Source organism: Melospiza melodia, chromosome 2 (genome assembly GCF_035770615.1).
Source record: "Melospiza melodia melodia isolate bMelMel2 chromosome 2, bMelMel2.pri, whole genome shotgun sequence".
NCBI lineage: Eukaryota > Metazoa > Chordata > Aves > Passeriformes > Passerellidae > Melospiza > Melospiza melodia.
Window position 1 is genome coordinate 113,600,569 of NC_086195.1, and position 26,968 is coordinate 113,627,536.

Below are 26,968 nucleotides of genomic sequence, written 5' to 3' on the forward strand. Positions count from 1 at the left end.
CCTTAAGCCTCAGCTCACTACCACTAACATTTTGTTTGAGGAAATTACCTTTCAAAAGGTTGTAAGATAGGGCTGTCAGCCACTGTCAGACAGAGGAAGCTGAAAAACTGAGCAAAGTATTATTGGAATGCTTGAGGGAATAAAAAATTACACACTAAAATGTTCTTGACAATCACATTTTTTACTTTAGCTTATCTTGAAAATTACCCAGATAGTCGTTTTACCATACTCACCTCAGCAAGGTAAAATTCATCATATTGTCTCTTGAAATTTTCTCCTTTATAGTAGTTGCTAGCAGCAACAATCACATCGACAGCAACCATGCTTAGTATGAACATATGAAACACAGATGACCTCATCATTTTCTACAAAAGAAAAAGTAAATGTTATCATCAAAAGGAGTCAAACCAGGTGCATTTTAAAGTTATATTAGATTGTCAAAACATAGTCAGCTAAAATAGTATCTTATTCCAAAGCTTCTTTATATGATTTTAATGTTTTAAGCTTTAAAATATGTTTTAATATATTGCTTCAACTGGTTTACATGTGTAGGTTTTGAGACTTTTTGGTACTTCTTAATTTCTCTTTGTCAACTGACTTCTTACTGAAGGTTTATAATTTAATATGATATCCATTACTTCAGTATGTTCTAAAGCATTAAGAGCACATCTATCTAGTCATTTGGCCTTGTTCAATACTCCTGCATTATGATTTATTCATGTAAATCTCAATGACTTATTGTTCAGGAAAAAGTTACATCAATTTCTATCTTGCGCACTGCTTTTGCTCAAGAAACGTTTTATGGGATTCACCTGATGTCAAACTATTGCCTAAATGAATAAAACACATCTACATACAGTAGATATACACATCTGAGCCTATGAGCTATGAAGTACTCACAGATAATTCACATATCTGTGTACTTAATGCTTTGTGTCACTGCTGCTGCAGCCACAGAGGAGAGAAAAGAGAGAGGCACAGAGCAGTGTCCAGGAGTTTACATCTGTGAGATGCTAAAACATTACTCATATGCAGAAGTTCAAAGAAGTAACTTCTAAGCACTGATCACAAAGACCATGAATTTATGATTTACCCTAAAAGCCTAACCACTTCCCTCACTGGGTCAGCCACAGTAGAAGCTAGAGTCAAACACAGAATGCACTGTTATTAAACATACTGTTCTGTTCAAAACAGAACATACTGTTATTTTTACATTAAAAAATATTCACTAATATTGATATTGTTTTAAACATTTCCAATAATAATACAGTTCAGGTTTTCAATACCTGAAGTTATGAAGTTATGGTAAGTTATGTACCATTATGGTTCCTTATGTTTGTGTGTAAGTTGTACTTACTGTGGAAAAGGCCATTTTAATTTGTTCCTAAGTTTATATATAGAAGTGCCTAACAAAATATCAGGGAAAAGAGAACTAAAAATTTAGGAGAACTCTGCCTCCTTTCATCTTTTCCCTAAAAAGGTACTGATTTATGTACACATAATCATATAATTATTTATGTTGGAAGAGACTCGAGATCTAGTCTGGTGCTGCCTGCTTAAGCCCAGTCAGGTAGAACAGGTATTCCAGAACTTTGTTTAGTTAGAGTTTGAGTATCTTGCAGGATGAAGGCTCTGCAACCCATCTGTGCAATCTGTTCCACTGTTTGACCACCTTCACAATGGAAGAGTCTTTTGTTTTGTTCAGCTGTTCCTGATGGCTCCAGACTTTCTCCCAAAACTCAGGGGCCTGAGATTCCTGAGGGTCAGTCTAACCTATCAAGATGGGTGAAAAAGGCCTCAACCATTTCTATGCCACTGCCTTGCCTTGCAAGGTCTCCTAATCCGTTCAACAGCAGGCTCACATTTGTCTAGTTTTCCTTTTGCTTCTCTTATATGTAGAAGCCCTTCTTGTTGCCTTCCATGTCATGGCAGATTCAATCCTGTAACTCCACTCTCAGACAGGGTATTTGTACTCCTCCTGGGCCACTTGGCCCTGATTCCATCTCTTGTATGCTTCCTTTTCAATTCTGAGTTTTGTCCAGAGCTACTGGTTCAATTATGTGGACCTCCTGTCTTGTTTGTTTGATTTCCTGCACTTGGAAGGAGAACATTTTTTAACTTGAAGGAGGAAGGTCCTTGAAAATCAACCAATTCTTCTGGAACCTATATCTATGACTGTGTCCTATGGGATTCTTCCAAGCAGACACCTGAACATGAACAATCTGAACACCGGGGTTGTGGTCCTATCTTTTGGCTTTGTTCCTTCTTTGCAGGTTCCTGAACTCCACATTCTCATGGTCATTGCAGAAAAGACGGCTCCTGAATCTCACAACCTGACCAATTTCTCCTTCCTGGCTAGTATGATAAGCCTCCAGAATACCTGATCTCATCAGAACACATTTTAAGAAGTTACCACCCCTACAATGCAGAAAGCTAAACTGTTTTCTGCTGTATCATCCTTCTGGCAGAGTAATTACACTGCCTCAGGAGAACTGAGGCTTGTGAATGTGAAACTCATAGAATCATGGAACGGTTTAGGTTGAAAGGAATCTCAAAGATCGTCTACTTCAGAAGGACACAAAATTTAAGAAACACATGTTTTTACATTGTAAGATAAATTAACACATTAGGAAATTCATATATAGAGTTGTAAAACACTGTCTCAGTCTTTAATGAGCTGAGATTCTTATATTCATGAATAGTCAGCATTAATATTTTGTGTGAAACCTTGCCTGAAGCTCAGTCTTAACCAAGCTACTCTTTATACAGGATTGTTGTGTGCTTCTTTTTTGATGAAACTAGAACATAATTTAGGATGTATGAGAGGCTGCAAGGACTAGTACTTGTTCAGCTTTTAGCAAAGCCTTGTGCCTGTCTACTGAAGAATTCATCCCCTCTTGAATTCCACTAGAGTTTAAGATTGTTTAAAAAGCTGAATGGAGACCACGCACATATTTACAAGCACACAAGCTGATAGAATTGCCTCTTGTCTCTTAATATCTCAATTTTTTGTGTGAATTACAGATAGCACTGCAGACAGAAGACAGCTCAAACCTTTCTTATACAAGCTGGCTTCCTTTTGACCCTAGTGACATAAAATGGTTGTATATTCTATTCTAGAAAGGGAAGTTCAGGAGAGAAGCTTTACATTTAGAAATGTTAAGACCTAAAGCACAGGTAAGTCACCAAAATAGTGGCTAAATAAGCTCTTGCTTTTATTTTTAATCCACAAGGCAAGCTATAAGAATACAATAATTAAAGGTAGGGCTGCTGGCATCAATCATGCATTTTTTTCAGTGGTATGATTCAAAACAGGTGTCATTCTACCCTTTACATTTCCATTTCACACAAATTCTAACCAGATAGTTAGTCTCTCTGCATATTTTACACTGTATTTTTAATAGTGTCAAAATTTCCATCATAATAATGAAGTATTCTGTCTCAAATGTGAAAGTACTTGCTAAAAGAAACTAGCAAGTGAGGTTGCAAAAGCCACTTTTATCTCCCTTCACAGGGAAGCAAAATGGTAATACAGGAAAAATAAAAATGCATAAATTGTCTTGATATACATGTACATATACGCACACTTTGTCATGTTCATGTCCTCAAGTGACATAGCCATATGTGTTTTAAAAATTCCAGGGATGGTGACTCCACCACTTCCCTGAGTGGTCTATTCCAATGTTTGACAGCCCTTTCCATTACGAAATTTCTTCTAATAGCTAATGTAAACCTCCCATGGTGCAACTTGAAGTCATTTCCTTTCATCCTGTCACTTGTAACAAGGAGAAGAGATTGACCCCCACCTTACTAAAACCTCATTACATATAGTTATAGAGAGGAATAAGGTCCTCCCTGAGCCTCCAGGCTAAACATTCCCAGCTCCCTCAGCCACTCCTCATAAGACTTGTGCTCCAGCCCATTCACCAGGGTCCTTGCCCTTCTCTGGACTCCCTGCAGCACCTTTTATTTTTCAGTAAGACTCAATAAAGCTTGTTGTCAAGGTTGCCTTCCCAATTAAACTGAAAGGAAACTATTTAGCTAATAGAAAGTATTACACTGGCATAAGATGATTCAACATTAAGATAATAAGGAAAGAGGCTCAGACAGGACTCAAGCCAGGCACAGGCAATGCAAAGGCAGGAACAGCTGGCTGAGGCAACAAATTAAGAGATAGCTGTGGTGAGGAACAATAAAAGCACCTAGGTGCTGGTAGAGAGACAGAGAGCACACAGAGCCAGCAAGATGGAGGCATCTGAACAAACACCTCCACCACACACACAGCAAAAATGCCATGCTGAGGAGATAAAAAAAAAAAAAATCATTATTTTTACATCCCAGGACAAAGCCAGTTCATGGGGTCCAGACTGGTACCTGTGTTTCTTGTCATGTCAGACTCTAGCTGCTCACTTGTCACGAATGCTGTGCACGATAAGCAGCTTTCCTGCTGGCTTCTCACACAGCTTGCTGTATCTTTAGGAGATCAATCACAGTTCTCTAACCCACAAACCTACTGTGCCCAGCTTTCCCCCTACTCTAATCTGCCTTAGTTTGTTCTTTCTGCATCACAGAATTTTAATTTGTGTTTGCAGCCGTAAAACACTTCAGATACACCTCTGCTTCTATGTACGACCATGAGAATCCACCATCTCTTTACGTATTTCTGTATTTGGAATGAGGCCTAAAAAAAAGCTGAATTTAGTCCACAGCTCTTGCCCAAGCCTTGAAAGTCATTCTGGATCATCAGATCAGCAGTGTATCATTTGGATTACAGCCCTTTTCAGAGCACAAAGGCAAGGAAAATTCTCCATGCAAACTTGAAAGAGAAGACATAATGCCAATTTTTGTTCTTGTTTGATTTACTGACCTTTTTTTAGCCCTTCGATGCGTGTTTCTTAAGCGGTGCAGGAATGAGATGAAAGAAATGTTCTGATGTTGCTGTCAGCCAGATACATGGTAAATTGTATCTAATATTAAACTGGATTTAAGATTAGCTGTGTTGAAGAAGTCTCAAGTGAAATGCCCTGCTGCTGTCATCAATCAACTACAACAGTGATGAATTTCTTACATTTACTATGAATTACCTATAATGCTGGCATCTGACTTCATGCAGGATGCTAATTCTCAGTGTCCAGGACACCGAAGAACCTGTATGGCACAGTGCTTTAGAGATGCAGTGGCCATAAAAACCAGTACATAACAAACTTTGTTAATCATGCAAATTCTTTTATTGTTTGGAAATAAGCAAAGGAGCCACAGATTTGTTTGTGCTCAGATGGGAATTTCATGAATGCAAAAAATACTTCTAAAATACTACTCATTTATTTAACACTAGGGACATGCTTGGTGCAGCTGAGGAACTCTGAATGAAAAACTGTATTAAGCATCCTGGATTCACCCAAAAAATCAAGTAATGACACTGCAATTACTGACAGGTAGAGACTACCTGGCTCACTTAGTCTTACAGAGCATTACAATGGATGGCCTACAGCAGTCTTTTGTCACTCCAGAATGGGATACATTGCCTTAATACTCCTCCCACGTTCCTGCATGGCAGAGGAAGGATGAGTGACATAAATTTGCCTTTGCCAGCTCACTGCCCTGGAGAACATCCACAGCAGCTGCCACTTTGTACAGCCAGAGCCACAGATGCTGGCTCAGGAAAGCAGTGGTCCATGTGAAATGCAGTCACTAAGCAAACTGGAATTATTGAATATAAACTACCTTTTCCTGATGCTAGATTCCTCGTGGGGGCTTGATACGTACATCAGGTCACTCTCTGCATCACCATCCTTCATATAGGATTTTTGTTTCAAGTCCACAAAAGATCTTACTTACTAAGCAAGCCAGTAAATGTTGCAAACTTGCAGGGTATGACAGACCTAATAAGGAAAGAACCCATGCGCCATATTACTCTGATATTACTAACTGAAAACTGACCCAGCTGATAATGTTTAATATCATCATGTGAAACCTTGAAAGAGGTGTCTTCAAAGAGCTCAATGGTTTCAGTTTAGACCTACAGAAATTTAGACTTCATCTGATAATACTAACAGTGGTGGTGATCTAAGAAAACAAAAAAACCCTGACAAATAGTCTTGAAGAATAAAAAATTACTTACAAAGCCATCAAACTTATTAGTACTGAGCAAGACATGGTGAGGATCTGATATGCAGAAAAGCTTTGCTTATTTTGGCTATTTAGTGTTTGAAAAGCTTTGACTGCATAATTGTCAAACTGGCAGGGTAGCTCTTGAAAGTACCAAACCAATTAATGAACAGTGTAAACATCATTAAACTAAAAGGCTTTGATAATCACTATATGGGTAAGCAGCTTTTTTTCAGATTTTGATACTCTAGAATTGTGCATTCATCAGTGGTGGAAACACAATTGTATCTGTATTTCTTTATATTTTAGATATACTTTAATACTTCATAAACCAATAGCATCTCCTCCTCTGTGTTATAATGGAATAGCTCTGGCAAGCTTCTTACTCCTTTTAGCCCTCATTGGTTTTTGCTATTTGCACAAGGAAGCTAGATTCTGCTAAAAGATTCCAACCAAGCTTCCAGGTATACCTGTTTAAAGACCTTATACTGGCTACATGATCACTGTGGTTGAGTTTACACCTATCATTATAGTAATGCTGTATGTATGCTGTACTCCTGTCTATACACACCTACTGGAAGACCATACTTTCTGGTAGTTAGAATAGACTTTGATTTTTTAAAGTTGTTTAGATGTGCACAAAAGAGTTGGGTGGTATTACTGAATAGCAACTGAAAAGCTTACATTTGTGCTAATCCAGCCTTTTTTACTTATGGGCCTGTTGGAGCCTAGATCCTACCACTGCAGTGACATGAAGGCAAATGCAAGTCCCAGCTTATTTCCATGCACAGGATCACCGTGATGTGTGGAGAGGCATTCTGGAACAGAACTGCCAATCTTATGGTACCCATTCACTTCACAAAGCCCAATTAGCTGGAGTTACGTGGGCATCACAGAATAAGGAAAACTTGTTCAGAAGAGCTAACAAAGCATGACTCAAGTTCATTATAGCAGCTTGGAAAACACTAGATCAAATAATAGTAAAATGAAAGTACTGCAAGTCAATTCTCATTTTTCTGGACATTTCAGAGGTTGGCCCATGACTCCTAAATATATATAAAGGGATTATGGATTTTATAGAGCAGGGGCAGTTTAAGGTGGATGCAAAGAATTTATACCACTAAGAAAGGAATATGATTGCTAGTCATTCTTGATTAAATCAGGACACATCAAAAGCTTCAGAAACTATTATAATGTAGAAGACTAGAAATAGCAAAATCCCCTTGAGTTTAGGATTCTATGACACAAGATTTCTAAGAGTCACTAAGCAAAGATTCAATCCTGGCCTGAGGAAAAGGGCAAGCTTTTTTGTCCTATACACGTTTAGTATACTTATGGTGTTTATTTAGTCTCTTTTTTTTTTTTTTTTTTTTTTGCAAAGTGCTTGAAGATACCTTGAATGTGAAAGAAGCTTTAGAAAATCACATTCTATACACTGCTAATCACATATAATTCATAGCGTGAATAGGATAAATTTGATTTTCATCTTGTTGGTTAATGGCCATCTCAGCAAGTACAAAATTGTGAAATTGCAGAAAATTTTCCCTTTTGTTTTCAGGACATTGTAGAGCATTTTACAAGCTATGTAACTAATTTTCTATAAACCATTTTGCTTTCAACTTACTTTATGACTGCCTGACAAAGATATGCTTGTGAGGAGAATTTAGCAATTATTCCCATGCTCTGCAATCTGAACATTTTGGAAAATTATTAAGCATTAACCAGAAATGTTATGGGAACAAGCTTTTTAAAACCTTATATTGATGCAGTTATATATCAGTATGGGACATTAAGAAACATTGTAAATCTGAGAAACCATCTACCGTATTTAAGAGGAACTTCAATGCTGGGATGAAGTCAAATAATGCAACCTCATCGAGTAAACAAGGTGAAGGATGAGTTTAAAAGATGCTGGAAAGGTGGCTTTTGATACTGCAAAGGAAATAAGTAGAAGCCACAACTCAGATGTTTGGTGATGTCAAAAAGACAGTCTTGGCTTTATAGTACAGACCAATTTTCCCAATGCAATGGGAGCAGGGTGGTTCTTCAGCAATTTTGTCTACAGACTTGCTTTAACATTTTGATGATGCAGAGACGAGGTTCTTAGGGTAGTGATGTAGTAGAGATGAGTGTAAAGACCCTTTAAGATCCACAGTCCAATGAAAAATCTGCTTAGAAACTCTGCTACTTTCAGATCACCTCAGCTCAGAGAACCTTTGTTATCAGCTGCAGGAGATAATTTAGGTGGTGTTGGGAACAGTCAAGGGAGGAAAATGGTCTCCAAAACACAAACATCCTAACTCTTGCAGTTTTAGAATATGCATTTGTAAACTTTTCTATAAATGTTTTCTGGCTGCAGCAGAGGTGACACTGGCCTGACAGAAAGAGCACTATAGACAGTAAACTGTCCTGGCAAATAAAATATTCTACAAGTTTCACTTTACCGTGCTTCTCTTTCCACCTTCTACTGCATCTGATTAGGATATAAAACTCAAGGTAGCCACTGTATCTGTGTTTTCACAAGGTCTCCTACCATGGAGGCTCAAAACAAGCTGGAAATGGGATGACTACTGAATAATGGTAACATTTCAAGAAATGCAAATATGTTCTCCAATCAGGAAGCATAAGATTCTATGCTACCACGATAAGGTTGTAAGGCAACACATGTAATTTTCCGATGGCATGGCATAGCTAAAATTATAAAGAAATCAGAAGTAGTTAAGATCTTCCAATAATCTAAATGTCTCTGTAATATTTGAAAATACAGGTGAGTCATTAATTTGCCACATTTAAAAACTCTCCTGCCTTTTAGCACAGCTAATTTTGATTTGAAAATTAAAAGCTACTTTAACAAAAGCCAAACTGAATTCTGATCAAAGGAACAAAGTAAAGCCAGTAACACAGCAAGAATGAGAAAATACACACTTAGGAAGTAAACAAATGGAAATAATGATAGGAAGCCTAATGAAGAGAAATGAAAAACTTTTATCTTAGAGTTTTTTATGTAACCAAGCCTTTAAGGCTAAAGTTTCTGTCAGAAGTTAGATACTTTTTTCCCCTTACATCCCACATTTGAAAGCCAAATTTCTATTTCTGCTATAGGACTAAAGAATGTGTTGCATATGCCTCTTTCAGACTAGCTGCATCCTGTTAATTCACATCCTGCAACAACAGAATAAAGCAGTAGCATAGATACATTTCTGTACGCCTCTTAGAAGAGCAGCCACTTTTCTCCTCCCACAAACTTCTAACAGAACAGTCAAAAAGAAAATGGTGACTCTTCTGCCCTAAAAATACATGAAATAATGGCTTCTTTGAAATTAAACGACCCTCCTCCCCACCAATTTATAAATCAGCTAACACAGTATGTCATTTTCTTTTGCAAGAAGAGAGAGAGGAAGCAAGCAGCCTTTCAGCAACTGCAATCTGACTTAGAGAAATTGAGAGCAGCTGCTGCAACATAAAAGAAATCTAAAAATACTACTCAAATTGTTCATGATAACAACAATGCATAAAAATTGTTACCTACCTGTCAGATTTTTAGAACCGTTAATAAGTATATCATCACCTCAGCAGTAATTTTCTCTAAAGCTACACAGCATGAAATGCAAAACATAGCCCAAATAATATGAAGTTTTATTCCTTTTCCTAAATATAGCAATACAGATCAATTCAGAAAATATTAGTCAAAATAATTAATGACAAAAATGTGCAATTAAATAGGCCAAAATAATTTTTGTTTTATATCTAGTGACTTAATCAAAGCTGTAGGGTGGACATTCACTCTATACTTTACCAAGGTGTGATTAATCACGCCCCTGTCTTATGGGGATTTATACGCTCCCTAGTTTCAGAGTATTTGCAAAGAGAAAGTGCAAAAGTTCTTTTCCTCTGATAATAAAAAAAACTGAACTAGCTTAAAATCACAACTCTAAATGCATTTAACTTTAGTGCATTTTATATGTATTAAAAGGCATTTAACCTTGATGCATTTTATGTGTTGACCTTAACGCATTTAACCTGTGTGGGTGACCACACACTGAAACAGGTTGCTCAGAGAGGTTGTGGAGTCTCCCTCACAGGAGATATTCAAGAACCTTCTCGACACAATCCTGTGTAACATGCTCTAGTGTGATCCTGCTTAAGCAGGGAGGTTGGACCAGAAGTCCCATTGTGGTGCTTTCCAACCTTAGCCAGCCTGTGAACCTCAGGTACAGGAAGAGGTATAGACACATTCCCAACTGCTCACATTATGGATAACCACCACGTAAACACATTAAAAAAATTATATAAAAAATATATGTATGCACATATATACATTTATATAAATAGACACTTATAGGGCAGGCCAAATGAATAGCCAATTGCCGATGCTGTCCTCAGTCAATCACCTTATAAAGGTTGTACCTGACATTTTTATTCTGTATTTTCTAATTTCTTCTCTGAAAACTCCAGCTGATTCACTATCTGCATTATAGCATTATCTGAGTTTACATACTGTTGCTGACTCCTCTAGATATAGTATTCTACTTTATGTATATCAACAATGTTGACATTTCCGATGTTTTCACATTTATATTTTGAAAATATGTTGACCACAAAATAAAAATAAAAAAGTAATCATGTTGGGCTTTGCAGCAAAATAGCTCCATCTCTAATATTAAATCTATTTGCTACTATTTAGAAGCTGTGCCATTTATGAGCTGTGGTACATAAGATATTGCTCACTCTTTCAGATGCACACTAAACATAATTTTGACATAAATTGATTATTACAGGGGCTTTAACTTTCCACCAGGTTTCAGGGAAGATGAGTGGCAATTGAAAGAATCTGGACCCTACCTGTGCTGTAATTTTTTTTCAATGCCTTCAAAATTTCTGTAACTTTTACATTTTAGAACTCTAGGAACTTCACTTCCAACAAATTTCAATTAACACTTGTTCCTTGAATTATATGCCTTTGAAGATTTCACCTGGAAGGCCTCCCTGAAATTTCTTCATTAGATTACTTACTCTTTCACTTGCATTTCAATTCAAGAATCATGTCTCTGAAATGTCATTTATTAACCAGGTGTGAATCAGCCATTTTCACTGCATCTGTTTCCTTTGGCCTTTTATTTCCCAATTAATTAGAATAATTTTTATGTTTATGTTATTGCAGTACTGTAGATTTACTAGCTGTTTTATAAATGTGAAGGAAAAAGTTGCTGTTATTATAATGATTAACTCATGAGCTGAAAGAGCAGAAGACCATAATGTAAGCATTACACCTCATTCTGCAATTAGTATTTAGGATCATTGTGAAATCCTACAGAATTCTTTATATTATTTTTAGGAAATTACCCATGTGCCAAGACAGGTGCAGCCATGATGGAGAGTGGTGAAATACACTGCCTGCCCTTCTCTTTTTTGTCCCCTCACAGTTTAAACCACATGGTCAGGAATTCGGTGCAGAATCTGTTTCAGAGTGGCCTCGCGGCTGTGTCAGCTCCAGTGAGTGAGCTGCTCCTATCAGAGTTGGTGGCTCCTGACTCTGCAGATGCTCTGCAGGGGACGAGGCTCAGTGCTGGCCACGTGTGCTGTAACCCAGCTCTCCTCACAACAGGGCTCATCTCATGGATGACTTACGTGGGTGCTCTGCTGATAGTGTAAAGTGACAGGAGGCAGGAGAGAGCTTACAGAACTCAGAATGTGTTGGAGGACTGAAAATGTAAAACCTGCTGTTAGGAAGACTTTAAATCATATATTTTCTTTTGGCCTCATGAAAGAACAACATAGAGAGCATTTCTCGATAAGTAGAGATTGAATTTCTATTTGCCTGCAACCCCTTGTACAATGATGAAGCACTATTTTAAATTCTCAACTACTGAGAAAGCACTAACTGCACCAATTTAACAGAAAAAAAGAACAAGAAAAGAAAAAAAAGAGAGATGGGAAACAATTTTCTTTCTTTTGAAGAAGTGATGATGAAACAAAATTAAATCCAAATTCTTAAAGGAAGCTTCTGCTTTTATGACATGGAAACAGCAAAAATATGTCCATGTAAATTGCTTTTCTAACTTCAAAATATATATGTGGAAGCATCTAGTTCTGTCATTGGAAAACCTGCTATCAGTGTTTCCATACAGCATGAGAACCTGGAAAATGAGATTCTAAAAATGCAATTATTCAAGGAAGGAAACAATTTTTTCAGTGAGTTTTCTTCCTGCTATCATTGAAAACACACTAAGATAAAACCTCCCTTCATTGAAAAATTTTATATACAGCTGGACCTCCTTATATTCTCCTGATACTTATTCCAGCTTTTTATCTTATTACAATGATTATTACAACATGTGTGCTTTGAAATTCTTTGGATGGCTGAGCTAAATTTCAGTGCTTTTTCACAGCTTTGGTATTGTTGAGCTGTTTAAAACTTAGAGAAGTACTTGATCAGCATTAAAAAATTTAGAATACTTCAGTTTTTCATAACTTCCCTTCTGAACTAAAAACTGCCAAATGTGTGCTTTAGGCAATTAAGACAACTCTACACAGAATGAATGAAAATATTTTCCTGGGTCAGACTGGCCATTTGTATCTACTATTGGTTTCTGCAATTAAGGAATTAAGACAACTCAAATTAACCAGGAATTAATGAAAATCTTTTCCTGAGTCATAGTGGTCATTTGTATTGATTATTGGTTTCTGATTGCAATGCCTTGCTTCACAGAGTACATTAATCTTCTTAGTTACTGGATGTACTGCATTTGTCTCGGGAACATGGTGTACAGTGTAGTTCAGACTGGCAACTTCTACCTCCTTTGGAAGCCTACATAAATAAGTATCAAACATTCTAATAGAATTTCCACCTTTTGATTAGAACAGTTTTTCCTTGCATTTTCCTTGCATAATTTAATTAGCACACTCCCAAACTCGTGATTTACATATAAAAAGCAGAGATTACTTTGAAATAAATCAAATGCTCCATTAAAGAAGTGATCAGATGAATAATTAGAAGCAAAAAAAAATTTTTGCACTTAGGCTCAAAACCTACTTTCTAGTAAAGTGGCTTCCAATCAAACAAAATTTAAGAAACAGAGAAGAACCACAGAAGTATTTCTCCTTACCTGAAATAGCACTGGAAACTGCGCACCTTTTAGGCTCTATTGCCTTGGGCAAGGGGATAGCAGAGCTAATCAGAGATTTTGATTGCCATTAATTCAGAGGGCAAGGGGCAGTGATTTGCTTTATACTTCCATTTTTCTTGCAAAGCATCTGGTCTCCAGCTTCATCTGCCAGACTACCTTTACTGCAGCCAAGCTGGGATATCCCTATTTCCTTCAGTAAGGTAAAACCAGTGGTTAGACCTGTCTAACCAAAAGGATCTGGAAAGACTACTCAGTTTAATGAGGCTTGGATGAAACACAGTAGCACCCCAGAATGAAAACAAGTTTATTGCTTTTAATTGCTTCCATCTCACAGGTAGTAGCGGAAGAAATTATTTACCCACTTGCCAAAAAGTCATGATGGTAAGGCTGGATTTGGAATGGACCACACAGGAACTGTGTCTTGTAAATCTCCTGGAGATGCTGGAGTTATAGGACAAAGGAGACTGCAACCTTCTGTTTATATTCTAGAAACATCCACAACTTCCAATGTTTTTTTTTTTTTTCTTCAAATAAGATTAAGAGGAGTTCAAAATTTAGATGGAATATAAAAAGAAATAAGCATAATGTGTAGTGTTCATAACTATGGTCATACTTAGAGCATAAAACCAAGCAGGTCCTACAAAAGATAAACCAACAGTTGCACCAAATGCAGGTCTTCTTTCAAAGGCTGGGAGATTGTGTGTAGAGGGGTACAAGGCAATTTTTGGACTCCTTTCACCATTTCAGCTTCACAGAGCTGTGTTAACTTCTGCTCATCTATACCCAGCAAACTAAAGAGCAGTTCAGTTGCATGTAGAGCTGATTTGTAACACTGAAAGCTTTAACATTACCTAAAAAAGAGCTGCTTCACTGAATGCTACTAGAGATGACTGGGATTACACAAAATAAATAGGATTGATCAAGCAGTAAAAACAGTAGAGACACATAAGGTAATGTGTGATTTTGGATGAAAATTATAAATTCTGGGGCATGCCCTCAATACTGAGAAGAGACATGGATAGAAAGAAGTTGATTAATAAGGGAGAGTAAACAAAATACATAATTTTCCTTTCTTACAAATTCCTGAACTCTTAAAAAACCCAAAACCTCTTCTCCCTATAACCCATCCTTTCAAAAATTATTCTCACATGTCCTCTAATGAATTCTACCTTCAGAAATACTTTCTTGATGTGAAAATGTATGGGCAGGGATTTAAGACCTGTTCACACCAGGGAAGGACAGAAAAGCAGAATAACAGCAAAGGAGGAAAAATGAAAAACAAGCTTAATACCATGGTGAACTTACTAAGAGTGTTTGACAGAAATGTGGGGGGATCTTGTAGGGAAATTGCTGTTCATGGGCTGTGAAACTCATTCTACAAAAAGGATTTGAATGAGCCTCACTTCTAGCTCCTCTTCTTCAGCTAGTGAGTGCATTGTCTGCCTGAAAACATAGAACATTAAATCAGGCTAAGAATTAATAAGAAAGAAAATTAAATAAAAGAAGAAGGCAGGTTAAAAGTTTGCCATCAGCACATACACAGTTGTTTTTAAAAGTTTAATTAATAAAAATTCTATAATTGTGATTTGATTTTGCTATATGCTAAATCAAAATGAAGCAGCTAATTAGTAAACTAAATATCATCTGGTCTGTAAGGCAAGAGTTTCTATTGAAGTGAACTTCAAAGCATTTCTTTAAAAATATGAGCATCAAACATTTTTTTGAACAACAAAGGAATATCCTTTGATAGAAAAAATGTTGTTGTGCTATATTTGTAACATGTAATTCTTATTTGATAATTCTCAATGGAATTCTAAGGTATCTCATAATACTTTAGAAAAGTAGAAGTATACTCTAATTAAATGATAAAGCAAACTAATAACACGTCTGACAATATCGGTGTAAGTTCCGCAAATTTAAATGTTTTCTTATTTAAAAATCATTCAGCTTATTTTATATTTTTCCAAAGAAGACCTACAGCACTTTTAAAAATTGTCACATTAATATATATCATTTATAGTCATTCCAGAAAAATAAAGAAATTCCAGATTTTTTAAGGTGATAGATTGATATAATTTTTGACTATGTCAAGTATGAAGAAATTTGTCCTTTTTGAAAACCATCTCTTTAATTATGGAACTGAAATACATCCAAAACTGAATGCTTCTCCTTATGACCATGATGATAGTTTAGACCTACAGGAAGAGTAAAGCTTACTGAAAATGCTTTACCACAATATGTTATTCAGTATTTCCACTGTGAATTCAACTGGAATCTTAACATTTAAATGACCAAGGTATTGAGTTATCCTCAATGACTGTCTTAAAAATACACAAACCACCTCTTGTTGATGTCTTTTTCTTTTGATTATGAAGTGCCTTAGGAGATCAACTCCTATCAGTATATTTAATTGCCAGACTCACAAGACTGCCAAATAGATATTATTCCTTCTACATCTGTACAGCCATACCTATGCATAGCTATCTATTCTTGCCTTCATTCTCACCCCTAAGGCTTTTAAGTATTTTTAAAATTAATTTCTAGCTAATATTGCTATCTCACCAGTGCAAAGAATAAAATCATTAAAATTAAAATGGTATCTATCACTGCCATACATCCCCTTCTAAGCTGCAGTTTTATTCCATTGTTCACCCTTTACACACTGTTATCTCACTATTCTTTTAAACACCCAGCAGGATTAACCTTACTGGTTGTATATGTAATGATTAATGCTGAATTGACAGTGTGCACAGGTTAAACTCTACACTAATTTACAGTGTGGGGGGGAGCTTTATGTCAAAAAGGAACTTTGCCAGCATTACTACATGCAATTTTCCAAGTGATCTGCAAAAGTAACTACATCAGTTTACCATCCTGTAATTTCAATGATGTCGCAAGTTCATAATGCTTTTTGTTGAACACACTTGCATAATCACAATTAATAAAAATAAATAAGTTTGTTGCATAAAACATGAGTTATACATACACTTACCTGTCTCAATATAAACACCTTACTGGTTTACGAAAACACAGCACACTCACATGCTGAAGAGTTTTCTTAGAGGTCAAGAGTTTCAAAGCAGTCAAGTGGATTTAGACATGCAAGTTCCACTTAAGTAACAAAATAATCAAAAAGCAATTCTTGGAATTGCTGAAGCATAGTACATCATTAATTCTGAGAACCAGGCCATATTCTAGAAATGTGTTCAATGTTAGAAATAGGCAGTAAATTTAAGGAACTCCCTTTTTTCATTATATTTTTAGCTGGAACAAATAAACAGCTAGTTTCTCCCACACATCCCTTAATCTTCATGTTTTTAAGGAGGAATACTTAGCAAGTGCATGACTCTTTCACATCATGGGTTTTTTTATTGTTTTGGTTTTTTGTTTTTTCTCTTTTTGTTTTTCTTCCAAGACTGTTCGATATGTAGCTTTGTTTCAGTCTGCCATTTTTAATGACTACAAACCCATTGTTCTATATTTAATTGTTCTACATTTAAAATATTAGAAATTAAATTCTTCTGCAGAGCAGTGGTAAAACTCTTGCCGAGTTTGATGGTGCAAGGGTTCTATTTCTTCTTTTTTGTGCGTCCCTTAAACAGAAAGGGAAAAAAACCCTGTGCTAGTCTCATCTCATGCCCTTCCCTCTTTACCTCTTCTCTGAGGAACAGGTAGAAGATCAAGCATTAGTGTTTGACTCAACTTAGCTCTGCTGTACACTGAGAATCCCCCATCAATTTCCTCTCAGAAACCCAGTAAAAGAGCAGTGAATCATCCTCTTTTGCAGCTCAATGAACAAAAACCTGCCTCAGAATACTCAGCTGGAAGACTGACAAGCCAAAGTTGGTATTTCTGTATCATACACATACATTTGCCCAAGTATTATTGCAGGCAGATCTTTCCTGTATGTTTGGTTTTAGTTTACACAATGGCAGTCTCAGCTATAACAAACTTCACTCAATTTGCTATATCCCCTAGGAATTTACTCCTATCACTTCTTGAAGGGTGCTATTCCCTGGCACCTCTAAGTCTCCTGACATAAATTGAAAGATGCCAATGCTGTAACTCAGCTACCTTGCCTGACTTCATCCACATCCTGTGCATCCACATCCTTTGCAATCTTCATGTGAAGCACGTTCAGTAGTATCCTTGAAAAAAAGACATTGCTACCTCTTCCCTCTTCTGGACTGGTAGCAGCACAGGAGCCACTGTGGTTCCACAGAGCATACAAAAAGCATGAATTCAGCAGAAAAGCAAGACCTCCACCAAGACCTCCACCAGAAGAAATGGTTCAGATTATCTTCCAGAGACAGAATATGAGATTGCTCACCCATAACAAACTTGCTCAGGGAGCTCTTCCAGTTGTTTGCATGGTTTCTGTCCTGTTTCAGTGACTGATATGCATAAAGTTGTACAAATGTGTATGCATGTGAGTGAAGGAGCATGTTTCTAAGTTCTGATTTAGTGGCAGCAACTAAAAGGATGGAAAGTAGCTCTAAATAGTGGAGGTTATCAACCTTGGCTAAGGACAGACATTATAGACCAAAGGTTGCTGAATCCTGGCTAAAGAAGAAAGAAATACGAATTTAAGGGTCTGTGAACAGATCTATTGGAGGTGGCTTCTGTGCTGTGAAGCGTTAGGAAATTTTACTTTGGGCAGAGGACGAAATGGACCTACTAAGTGTAAAAACAGTAAGACCTCTGTTGCAAACAACCATGAATACTCAGTGGCAGGTAGTTTCTCAGTAAAAGAGAAATGGCTTAAAGGATATTGAAGAAAACTGAGATATTAAGGATGATAGTCTGAGCCAAAAGAATAACAGACCAGATAGCAAAGGTTTATGTAGCTAAAGAGAGGATGAAGGAGGGAATTGGATGTACAGTCTGCTTTCACTAATTAGTGTTTCAGTTCCTCCTCTCAGTTATGTAGGATCAGGGAGTAAAGGCCAGAAATAAAGAAGCACAGCACATGTACTGCCAACTCCACTATTTTAGCAGTGTCTGTAGTAAAACACCTGAAATCAAGCTCATGAGTGAATATATCTGCTTTCCTCAGATCTTCTGAAAAGTTTATGACAGAGAAAAGGAAATTATTTATATACACTCTTGGTAATGGGCAATTAATGAAATGTCACTGCATATAATATATGCACCAGGTGGCATTAAAGCAAAATGATATATGACACTTAAAGTATGATGTTTCAGGCTACTATTCAAAGGATAAGATGAAGATTCAATGAAAATGACCGATAATGGAAATTAATTATGGAAGTTCCTGAAACACTGCAATTTAAATATGTTGTGGGTCTAGGCCTATAAAAATGGAAAACAGTCTGTCACAACTGTTAAGACTGTGTGATTATTAAGAGATGTCTCTGCCTGAATTAAGGTGCAAACAAGACCATATGTCGAAGTCAATAGTACTAATCTTATTTAAAATAAAATTTGAGGTAGAGAGAGAGAAAGAAATAGAGGAGAAAGGAGGGTGGGGAGAGGAGAAAAAGAGAGAGAGAAAGTCACCACTCATGGATCCAGCAGCACCTCACTGATCCTTTCACCCCAGCTTCTTGGTGGCAGGGGGTCCTGAGGTAATTCAGAACTTTTCACTATTTATCTATTTTACTCAACACTGAGAATGCAGACTGATTCCCACTAGAGGCAAGGGAATATTCCCTTGCCTCTAGCGGGAATCAGTCTGCATTCTCAGTGTTTCTCATCTTCTGGGTTGGTGAGTTTCTGGGGCAGGTGGACCATGAGTTGATTATGGTGATCTCCCCCCTCTGGAATTACTCTCTCTCCATTCAGAGCTGATTTCATCACAGTTGCTGAGTTGGCTTTCCTCGTAGCTGCATTCTTTATCTCCATTATCAGATTTGTTTACATACCCCAAGGTCTGGGATTGCACTTGAACAGTAGTACCACCTTTCTCTTATCTCGATCAGCTTGAAGATCTGAATCTACTGTATTGCACTGCAGCCTTCAGCTTGTTAAAATGCATAGGGCAGGTAAAGATGTGGGTTTTCAGGTATTACTTTAAAAATTCACAAAGGATAAAGGATGTAGACTTTGACATGATTGTGCAAATACTCTCTGTAAAACAGCTGCATTTATGTGAATCAAATCACTCATAAGAAAATATGATTCTGAAAACTCTAGGTACCTTCTAATTATTTCAATAGGATTTAATAAATGCAAAATACTTGTGAAAATCCAGTACGCATGTTTACTGAAGCAGGATTTTTCTTTACATCTTCACATCAGAAATATATTATTAAGGCCTAGTGAAGACAAAGGAGGTAGACTTTGGCTCTAGTGATTCACATGAAAAACATTGGCACACCTAAAATAGGAAGAAAATAAACACCTGCAGTACAATGCAGTCTGTAGAAGGATGGGCACCACTGCATTCAGACCCTCCACTGCCCTCTGGCAATGCTTGTTGCTTTCCGCTGGCTCTGTGCCACTATGGTCCTACCACTGGCATCTGCCTGGGGCTTAAGGACACATGAGATAAGTCTGGACCACACTGATTCTCAAGAGTCACCTAAGGCACCCCAAGAGTAACAAAAGGATATTACAAAGTGATTTGCTTTAAAAGGTTTCAAAAATCTAAAAATTACTCTAAAAAGAACAAAATAATAACCTACAGAGTTGCAGTACAGGGTATTCTTTGCAGTTCTAGTGAGAAGAGATCTTTATGAAATATTAGAAATATGGAAAATACTGAGGGGTAAAACAACCTGCATGAAGCATACAAATGAAAACCCTGCTAGTTTTGTTCTAAGACTCTGAAGTCTTCCGCTTTGCTCAATTTGTTGTCCAAGTTACAGCTCCAAAAGAAGTCATGCTGCTCCTGCTGTTGCTCCTAACACTTTGATTGCTGTAACTGTGCTAAGCACAGAAAAGCCACTTGACAATTTAAATACCTGTTTTCAACTTGATAGGATTTGAAACACTGGACATATTTAACCCCAGAAGTAAGAAAAATTTTCTAAAGAAAATTCAGCTGAACTTTGATTTCAGTGGCATTAAAGTATAGCTCCTATAATCCACTGATGTTCATGTGCCCCAAAATTTCTAAATACCAATTAAGAGTACAATCTGTACTGAAGTCCACTGCTAAAAATAATGCCAGAAAAATTGTATACTTTGCCTGTTTAGGTCAAAGCAAAAAGACTGAATTAAGAAAATAAAAAACCAAAACAACAAGGAAAACACTTAACTGAAGCAAAAACAATCTGCATATTTTTATTGTAGAAGATTTTTGCTTTATTAATTTGACCATGATGTTGTAAGAGCTGAATGTCACTGCCTAATGAGTGGTGGTGGATTGACCCTGCCTGGATACCAGGTTCCTACTGGCCCACTCTATCATTCCCCTCCTCAGCTGGAAAGAGTGGGGGGAGAAAAAGCTCGTCAAGACAAAGGCAACTTAATAAAGTACAAACAAAGGCTGCATGTGAAGCAAAAGGAAAACAAAGGATTTATTCTCTACTTCTTATCAGCAGGTACAGACACTTCCTGGCAAGCAGGGCTTCAGCATGCATAGCGCTTTCTCTAGAAGGCACTTTTTGTAATAGCAAGCAGGTGTGTGTCCTCTCCTTTCTCTTAAAGGCATTCCTTTATAACTGAACAGACTTCCTATGGTATAGAACATCCCTTTTGTCCTCTGAGCTCAGATGTCCTGGATGTGTACCCTCTCCAGATCTTGCCCAGCCCCAGCCTACTGGCAAGGGGAAAATGTTGGAGAGAGCCTTTATGCTGTGCAAGCACTGCTCAGCAGCAGCCAAAACATCTTTTTTAACAAAGCACAGCACTGTGAGAGCTTCTGTGGAGAAAACTACCTCCATCTAAGGCAGACACAACATGTCTGTACAGACCTGTACTAAAGAAGGTCAAGATTTATAAAAATTCCTTATGTAAAATTTATTTCTTATGGAGCAGGTTTTCTGTGGGCCTATTGGAAAATCAGGGACTACACAAAAGTTTCTACTTTAAGCTTGTCAAAAACCAAGAAGTTCAGAGACTTTGACTAACTGTGTCAGCCAATCCTTGTGGCAGGATGGCCTAGCCCAGGAAGTGGTGGTGAATGGAGTTACATCCAGCTAGCAGCTGGTCACCACTGGGGCTCCCCAGGGCTCAGTGCTGGGGCCAGTCCTGTGTAAATAACTTTATCAATTGACTAGACAAGGGGATTGAGCAAACCCACAGTCAGCTCTCAGAGCACACCAAGTATGGAAGTGTAGATCTGCTGGAGGTCAGGAAGGCTCTGCAGAGGGATCTGAACAGGATGGATCAATGGTCCAAGGGCAATGGCATGAGGTTCAACAAGGCCAAGTGCTGGGTCCTGCACCTGGGTCACAACAGCCCCATGTAGCACTGCAGGGCTGGGGGCAAGTGGCTGGAAAACTGCAAGGCAGAAAAGGACCTGGGGTGCTGGTTCAGAGCTGTTGAACATGAACTGGCAGTGAGCCTAGGTGGCCAAGAAGGGCAATGGTATCCTGGCCTGTATCAGCAATAGCATGGCCAGCAGGACCAGGACAGTGATTGCTCCCCTGCACTCAGCACTGGTGAGGCTGAACCTCAAGTGCTGTGCTCAGTTTTGGGGCCCTCACTACAAAAAAGACACTGAGGTGTGGAAGTGTGTCCAGAGAAGGGCAAGAGAACTGGGGAATGGTTTTATGAGGAATGGCTGAGGGAGGTGGGGTTGTTCAGTCTACCTGAAATAAGGTTGTAGTGAGGTGGGGACCAAAGCGATAAGTCTTTTCCAAAGCGACAAGTGACAAGATGAGAGGAAATGGCCTCAACTTTCACCAGGGGAGGTTTAGATTGGATATTAAGAAAAATTTCTTCACAGAAAGGGTTCTTGGGCATCGGAACAGGCTGCCCAGGGAAGTGATTGAAGTGTTCAAAAAACTGGAGGGAACGAGGGAAATGGTTTAGAGGTGAACATGGCAGTGTTGGGTTAATGGTTGGACCTCTATGATCTAAGAGGTCTTTTCCAACCCTAACAATTCAATTATTATATGATATAATTCTGACATACAAAGTTTTTTGAAAACCTACTGCCTGAGATAAATTCAAAATACTTAATCTTAAATCTCCCTAGAAGATGCCAAGGGCCTGATGTGACCAAGTTTTCTGCTGCAGCAGGCTCTCCTCTAATAAGAACTATTGCTAAGGAAAACCACAAACCACTACTCTTTTATAAGCCTAATCATAGTTAAACACCTGTCCATTTTGTCTTTCTGATGTGATTCTAATCTTTTAAGTCTCCAGGAAAATTCCATGTTCAAACTGAGTAAGTCATGCTTTATTTTTTTCAAATGCAAATCAGTGAGAACAATAACACTTTTTCTTTCTTTTATTGTTTACTTTCAGGAGGTATATTGCTACAAACTGTGGCTAGTAATTTACTTGTTGCAATGAACAAGAACAGACAGTTCAGCAAGCAAATGGAAAGCTATAGAGAAGAAACTATGAACTGTGTTTAACTCATTGTTGAGGTATGTGATTTGGTGTAATAGCTACAAAGAAAAATACAGGCAGGCAAGAAAGAGAGGAAGGGGAGAGATTGGGAGGTAGGTTGTAAACCTTGCAAACTGGCAATAGGCATGCAGTTCTGTATGCCCTTTTTAAAGAAATTACTTTTCTTTTTGATGCATGTGTGCAGTAGCAGAGAAATAAAAGCATAGACAAAATTACAATAGGGATCTAATAACTATTAAGTTAATTAATATTTGTTAATGTCAGAATGTTCCCTACAGGAAAATTTAAAAGTTGTCTTAAAAATGACAGCCCCGCCACCAAATACATAAATGTCTTTTTATAAAACTCCTTACTGATATTCAAAATCTATTTCACTTTCTGATGTTTTCTCAGCTTTGGGAGTTCTATACTTATACACAGGCATAAACAAAAAAACAACCACATCCCATGGCTGGCCTTTACAGTCCTCAGACATTCCTGCCTGCTCTCCTCATGTTAGTGACTGCATGTTACAACAGCCTGTGTTCCTGACTGTCATGATTTGTTGTTTTAATTCTTTGTTTTATTGAAACTGAGCATCCATCTCAAAATTGCAACCAATAATCTTTGCACTGTTTTGTGTTATTTGTGCATAATTTCAGGAAAACAATTTCATTAATCTGCAACTGTACTCAATTAAAATGCTGCATTGTTACTTTATGTAACTTCTTCCTACAAACAAGTTCTGGAGACCAAAGTGATAAATGGGTTTAAAAAAAAAGGCTAGACAAGTAGATAGGTGATAAATCCATCAACAGATACTAAATATAATGGCCTTAATTTAACATCCACTTCAGAAAGTCCCTAAATGACTTACTGCTGGAGTGCAAGGGAATGAGGGCATAATCGGGTATCCAGAAGTTCGGATAAGGATGAGCTATATATGACTATTTCTGGGACTGGACAACTTTAAGACATGGTAAATGCACTGTTTATCTGCTAGTTCTATGAGCACTGCAGGGTTTCCAGTAATCTATGACATTCCTGGATATCCATACCAAAAAAGGAATCAAAAGGAAAGCAATGTATTAAAAATTTTTTTTGAAGGGGGGGGGGAAATAGCACCCCAAATGGACTTTAATCTTATTAAATATGAATTATTGATCAAAATACAGTGAAAAGAAAGCAAAATCTTAAAATCTGGGTCAACTCAAGATCTAATGCATCTCACCATGCATTATTGTTTCAGTTCTATCAAAGTAACTAAAGTGAATGTAGACTTCCTAAAAAAATCATGCATTTAGAGGCTTAGCAATGTATTGAAGGCATTCTTTAGTTACTAAGACTCTAGTGAGAGATATGTTAACTATTTCCAAAGGGCTTGGGTGAGGTTTTTTTGCTCAGGAACATGATGCATAAATTTGAATCTACGAAAGAGTTAATCAGATTGGGAAATATATATCCTGCCTTTAGGACACATTCAATTGATATGCATTCTTCTGACCTTTCTTATCTAAGTATATTGTCACTCAATATCCTGTGAAGGATGGAGTTCTTAGTAAAAGATAGTCAAGACTCTCTAATGCCCTGTATAATTTTAATTAAAATTTGCAGTAAGTTTAGTTTTATTAATTCTTCTCTGGGCTTTGCAAACATTACTGCTCCGAAAATGAAAGGGAATATTATTAAAAGTTCTGTATTAGCAGTTTCATGAGTCTGGACCTGTCCTTTGGTGAAACTCTACTTATTTAGAGTATTGAGTTATTTGGAATTTAGTTCCTCAACATACTATATTGTGCATTGGGAGAGGAAATATTCTAATGGCTAAGGGAATGGAGAGAGACTCGGGAGATCTGGGTTCAATTTATTGTCTAAGCCCAAATTTCCTGTAGACCTTGAGAAAACTACTTAATAGGTTTCCTGCTGTTCACATTCCTTATCGTGGAAAAATATATTTCTGTGAGATTTGGCTACTGTGGTATTTAAACATACTAAGTAACTGCTTGAGAGACACTTCAACAAAATACAGAATCACAGAATCACAGAATTTTCAAGACTGGAAGAGACCTATAAGATCATCTAGTCCAGCCGATATTCTAACTGTTCTACTAGATCATGGCAGCAAGTGCCACATCCAGTCTTTTTTTGAATTCTTCAAGGGATGATGCCTCCACCACCTCACTGGGTAAATGATTCCAGTTTCTGACCACTCTTTCTGTGAAGTATTTCCTTCTTACTTCTAACTTACATCTGGCTTGACGCAACTTGAGACTGTGTCCTCTTGTTCTGTCTGTTGTCGCCCGGAGAAAGAGGCCGACCCCCAGCTCACTACAGCCACCCTTCAGGAATTTGTAGAGAGTGATGAGGTCACCCCTTAGTCTCCTTTTCTCCAGGCTAAACAACCCCAGCTCCCTCAGTCGCTCTTCATATGGCTTGTGTTCCAAGCCCTTTATTAGTTTCGTTGCTCTCCTCTGGACACGCTCAAGTAACTCGACGTCCCTCCTAAAGTGAGGGGCCCAGAACTGGATGCAGTACTCCAAGTGAGGCCTCACCAGTGCCAAGTACAGGGGAAGAATGACCTCTCTGTTCCTGCTGGCCACTCCATTTCTGATACTGGCCAGGATGGCATTGGCCCTCTTGGCTACCTGGGCACACTGCTGGCTCATATTCAATCGACTGTCAACCAGCACCCCCAGGTCCCAGGACTGTTTTGAGTTGGGAAATAGATATATCCAGCTCTCTAAAGCAGGGAGTGATGGAGAAAAGAATAACTTGACTTTTGTGTGGTGTGTTTACAGAAAAACGTCCCTAATACATGCTTTGGAAGACACTTAGAATCATAGAATATACTGAGTTGGAAGGGGCCCATAAGGATCATCAAGTCAAATTACTTCCAGCTACAACCACTTCCCAAGGACCAGGTAGATCTGCTGGGTTTTACTAGTCTGGTCTTGTATAATGATGCTTACTCCCACAGACCAGGGCAGGGTTTTGCCCTGTCAGGCCTTGCTAGCTGAGGTAGAACATTGTGATGGTGAGTGGAGCACCTCAGGTGCTATGTCTGAGCAAACGATAATTCAGAGAGAGACACCCTCCAGGCTCTGTGCAGAGCCTCTGTAGCTCCTTGTGTCACACAAATGTGTGGTGGTCACACCAAACTGCTCAGTTAAGTAAAACAAATGGGGAGGTTAACCACGTCTTCTGCGGCAGCTGATCTTTCAAAGAGGTTTTACAAAGGAGGTCCAGAATCCCACCTGGTGAGTAGTGTGTGAGCAGTATGTCTATCCTGCTGGGTATGTGAGTGACTCTGGGCTTGCCAAGATACCGCTCTTGTCTCTCCCAGAGCCCAGAGCCCACCTGCCTGTCCTCAGGGCACACAGCACACGGGCAGAGCAGAGCAGAGCAAACAGGCACGGGTAGATATGGGATCTGCAGGGGACTCTTGCACACAGCAGCATAGTAGCTAACAGAAAATCTGACAAGAGGGCAAGAAAAATGGGCACTATTATGGTGCTTTTGAAGAACTTTAACTCAGTCACCTAAGTTTTCCTTAATTTTACAGAAGTGGCTAGAAGTGGCAACATGAAAAATTAGTATGGTTTCTGATTATGACACATCCTAATGCAGGCTGTGGAAGCTTTTATTTTGGTATAATGGTTTTATATGTATTGTATTTTTCTTTTGAGTGTTCCCAAAGGTGCTTTGTGGTCTTTTGTTACTTGTTCTCACTGTTCCCTATGACTGGCATTGATTTAAAATATTGATTTTCTTTTCTTACTGAAAAATAATCTTTGTGTTTTCCATTTCAACAGGAACCATTTAGCACGAATTCATGCTGAGGCTCCACATTGCCACATTATTTTGCTGTTGTTGATATTACTTTAACATATTGTAGTGTGTTAGAACTTCCTGCCTACCACAAGTTACTCCTACAAGCTCAGTAGGAAGCTCTCAGTTCACAAATAAAGAGAAACTGAGGACTAGTTTTTAGGACAAAAGCCTTAAAAAATTCTTTTTACCCTTTAAATTCTATTTACCCTTTAAAGGCACATTGTGTCTCTTATTTTTCTTTTCCTATTAATTTTAGAGGTTGCTAATAATTTTGTCACTACTTTTTTCTTTTTGTCTTTCTGTCTGCAAAGACTTGTAAAGTACACATACTCATTTAAAGCTGACCTGGAAAGATGCATCTCATATCTTCCATGAAAACTGTGGTTGGTATTACTAACACCAAATAATGACATCTTCAGCTTTCTCAATATATA

At 37.9% G+C, this 26,968-nt stretch overlaps 1 protein-coding gene across 3 annotated transcripts in view; it reads right to left on the reverse strand.

The window, feature by feature from the left end:
• Window positions 1-26,968, reverse strand: part of NALCN (sodium leak channel, non-selective) — a 224,550-nt gene that overhangs the window by 107,912 nt on the left and 89,670 nt on the right. For all 3 annotated transcript variants that reach the window (XM_063149615.1, XM_063149612.1, XM_063149614.1), the window contains exon 11: window positions 234-365. In XM_063149615.1, coding sequence (XP_063005685.1) covers window positions 234-365 — 132 coding nt within the window. The remainder of the gene's footprint in view (window positions 1-233; window positions 366-26,968) is intronic.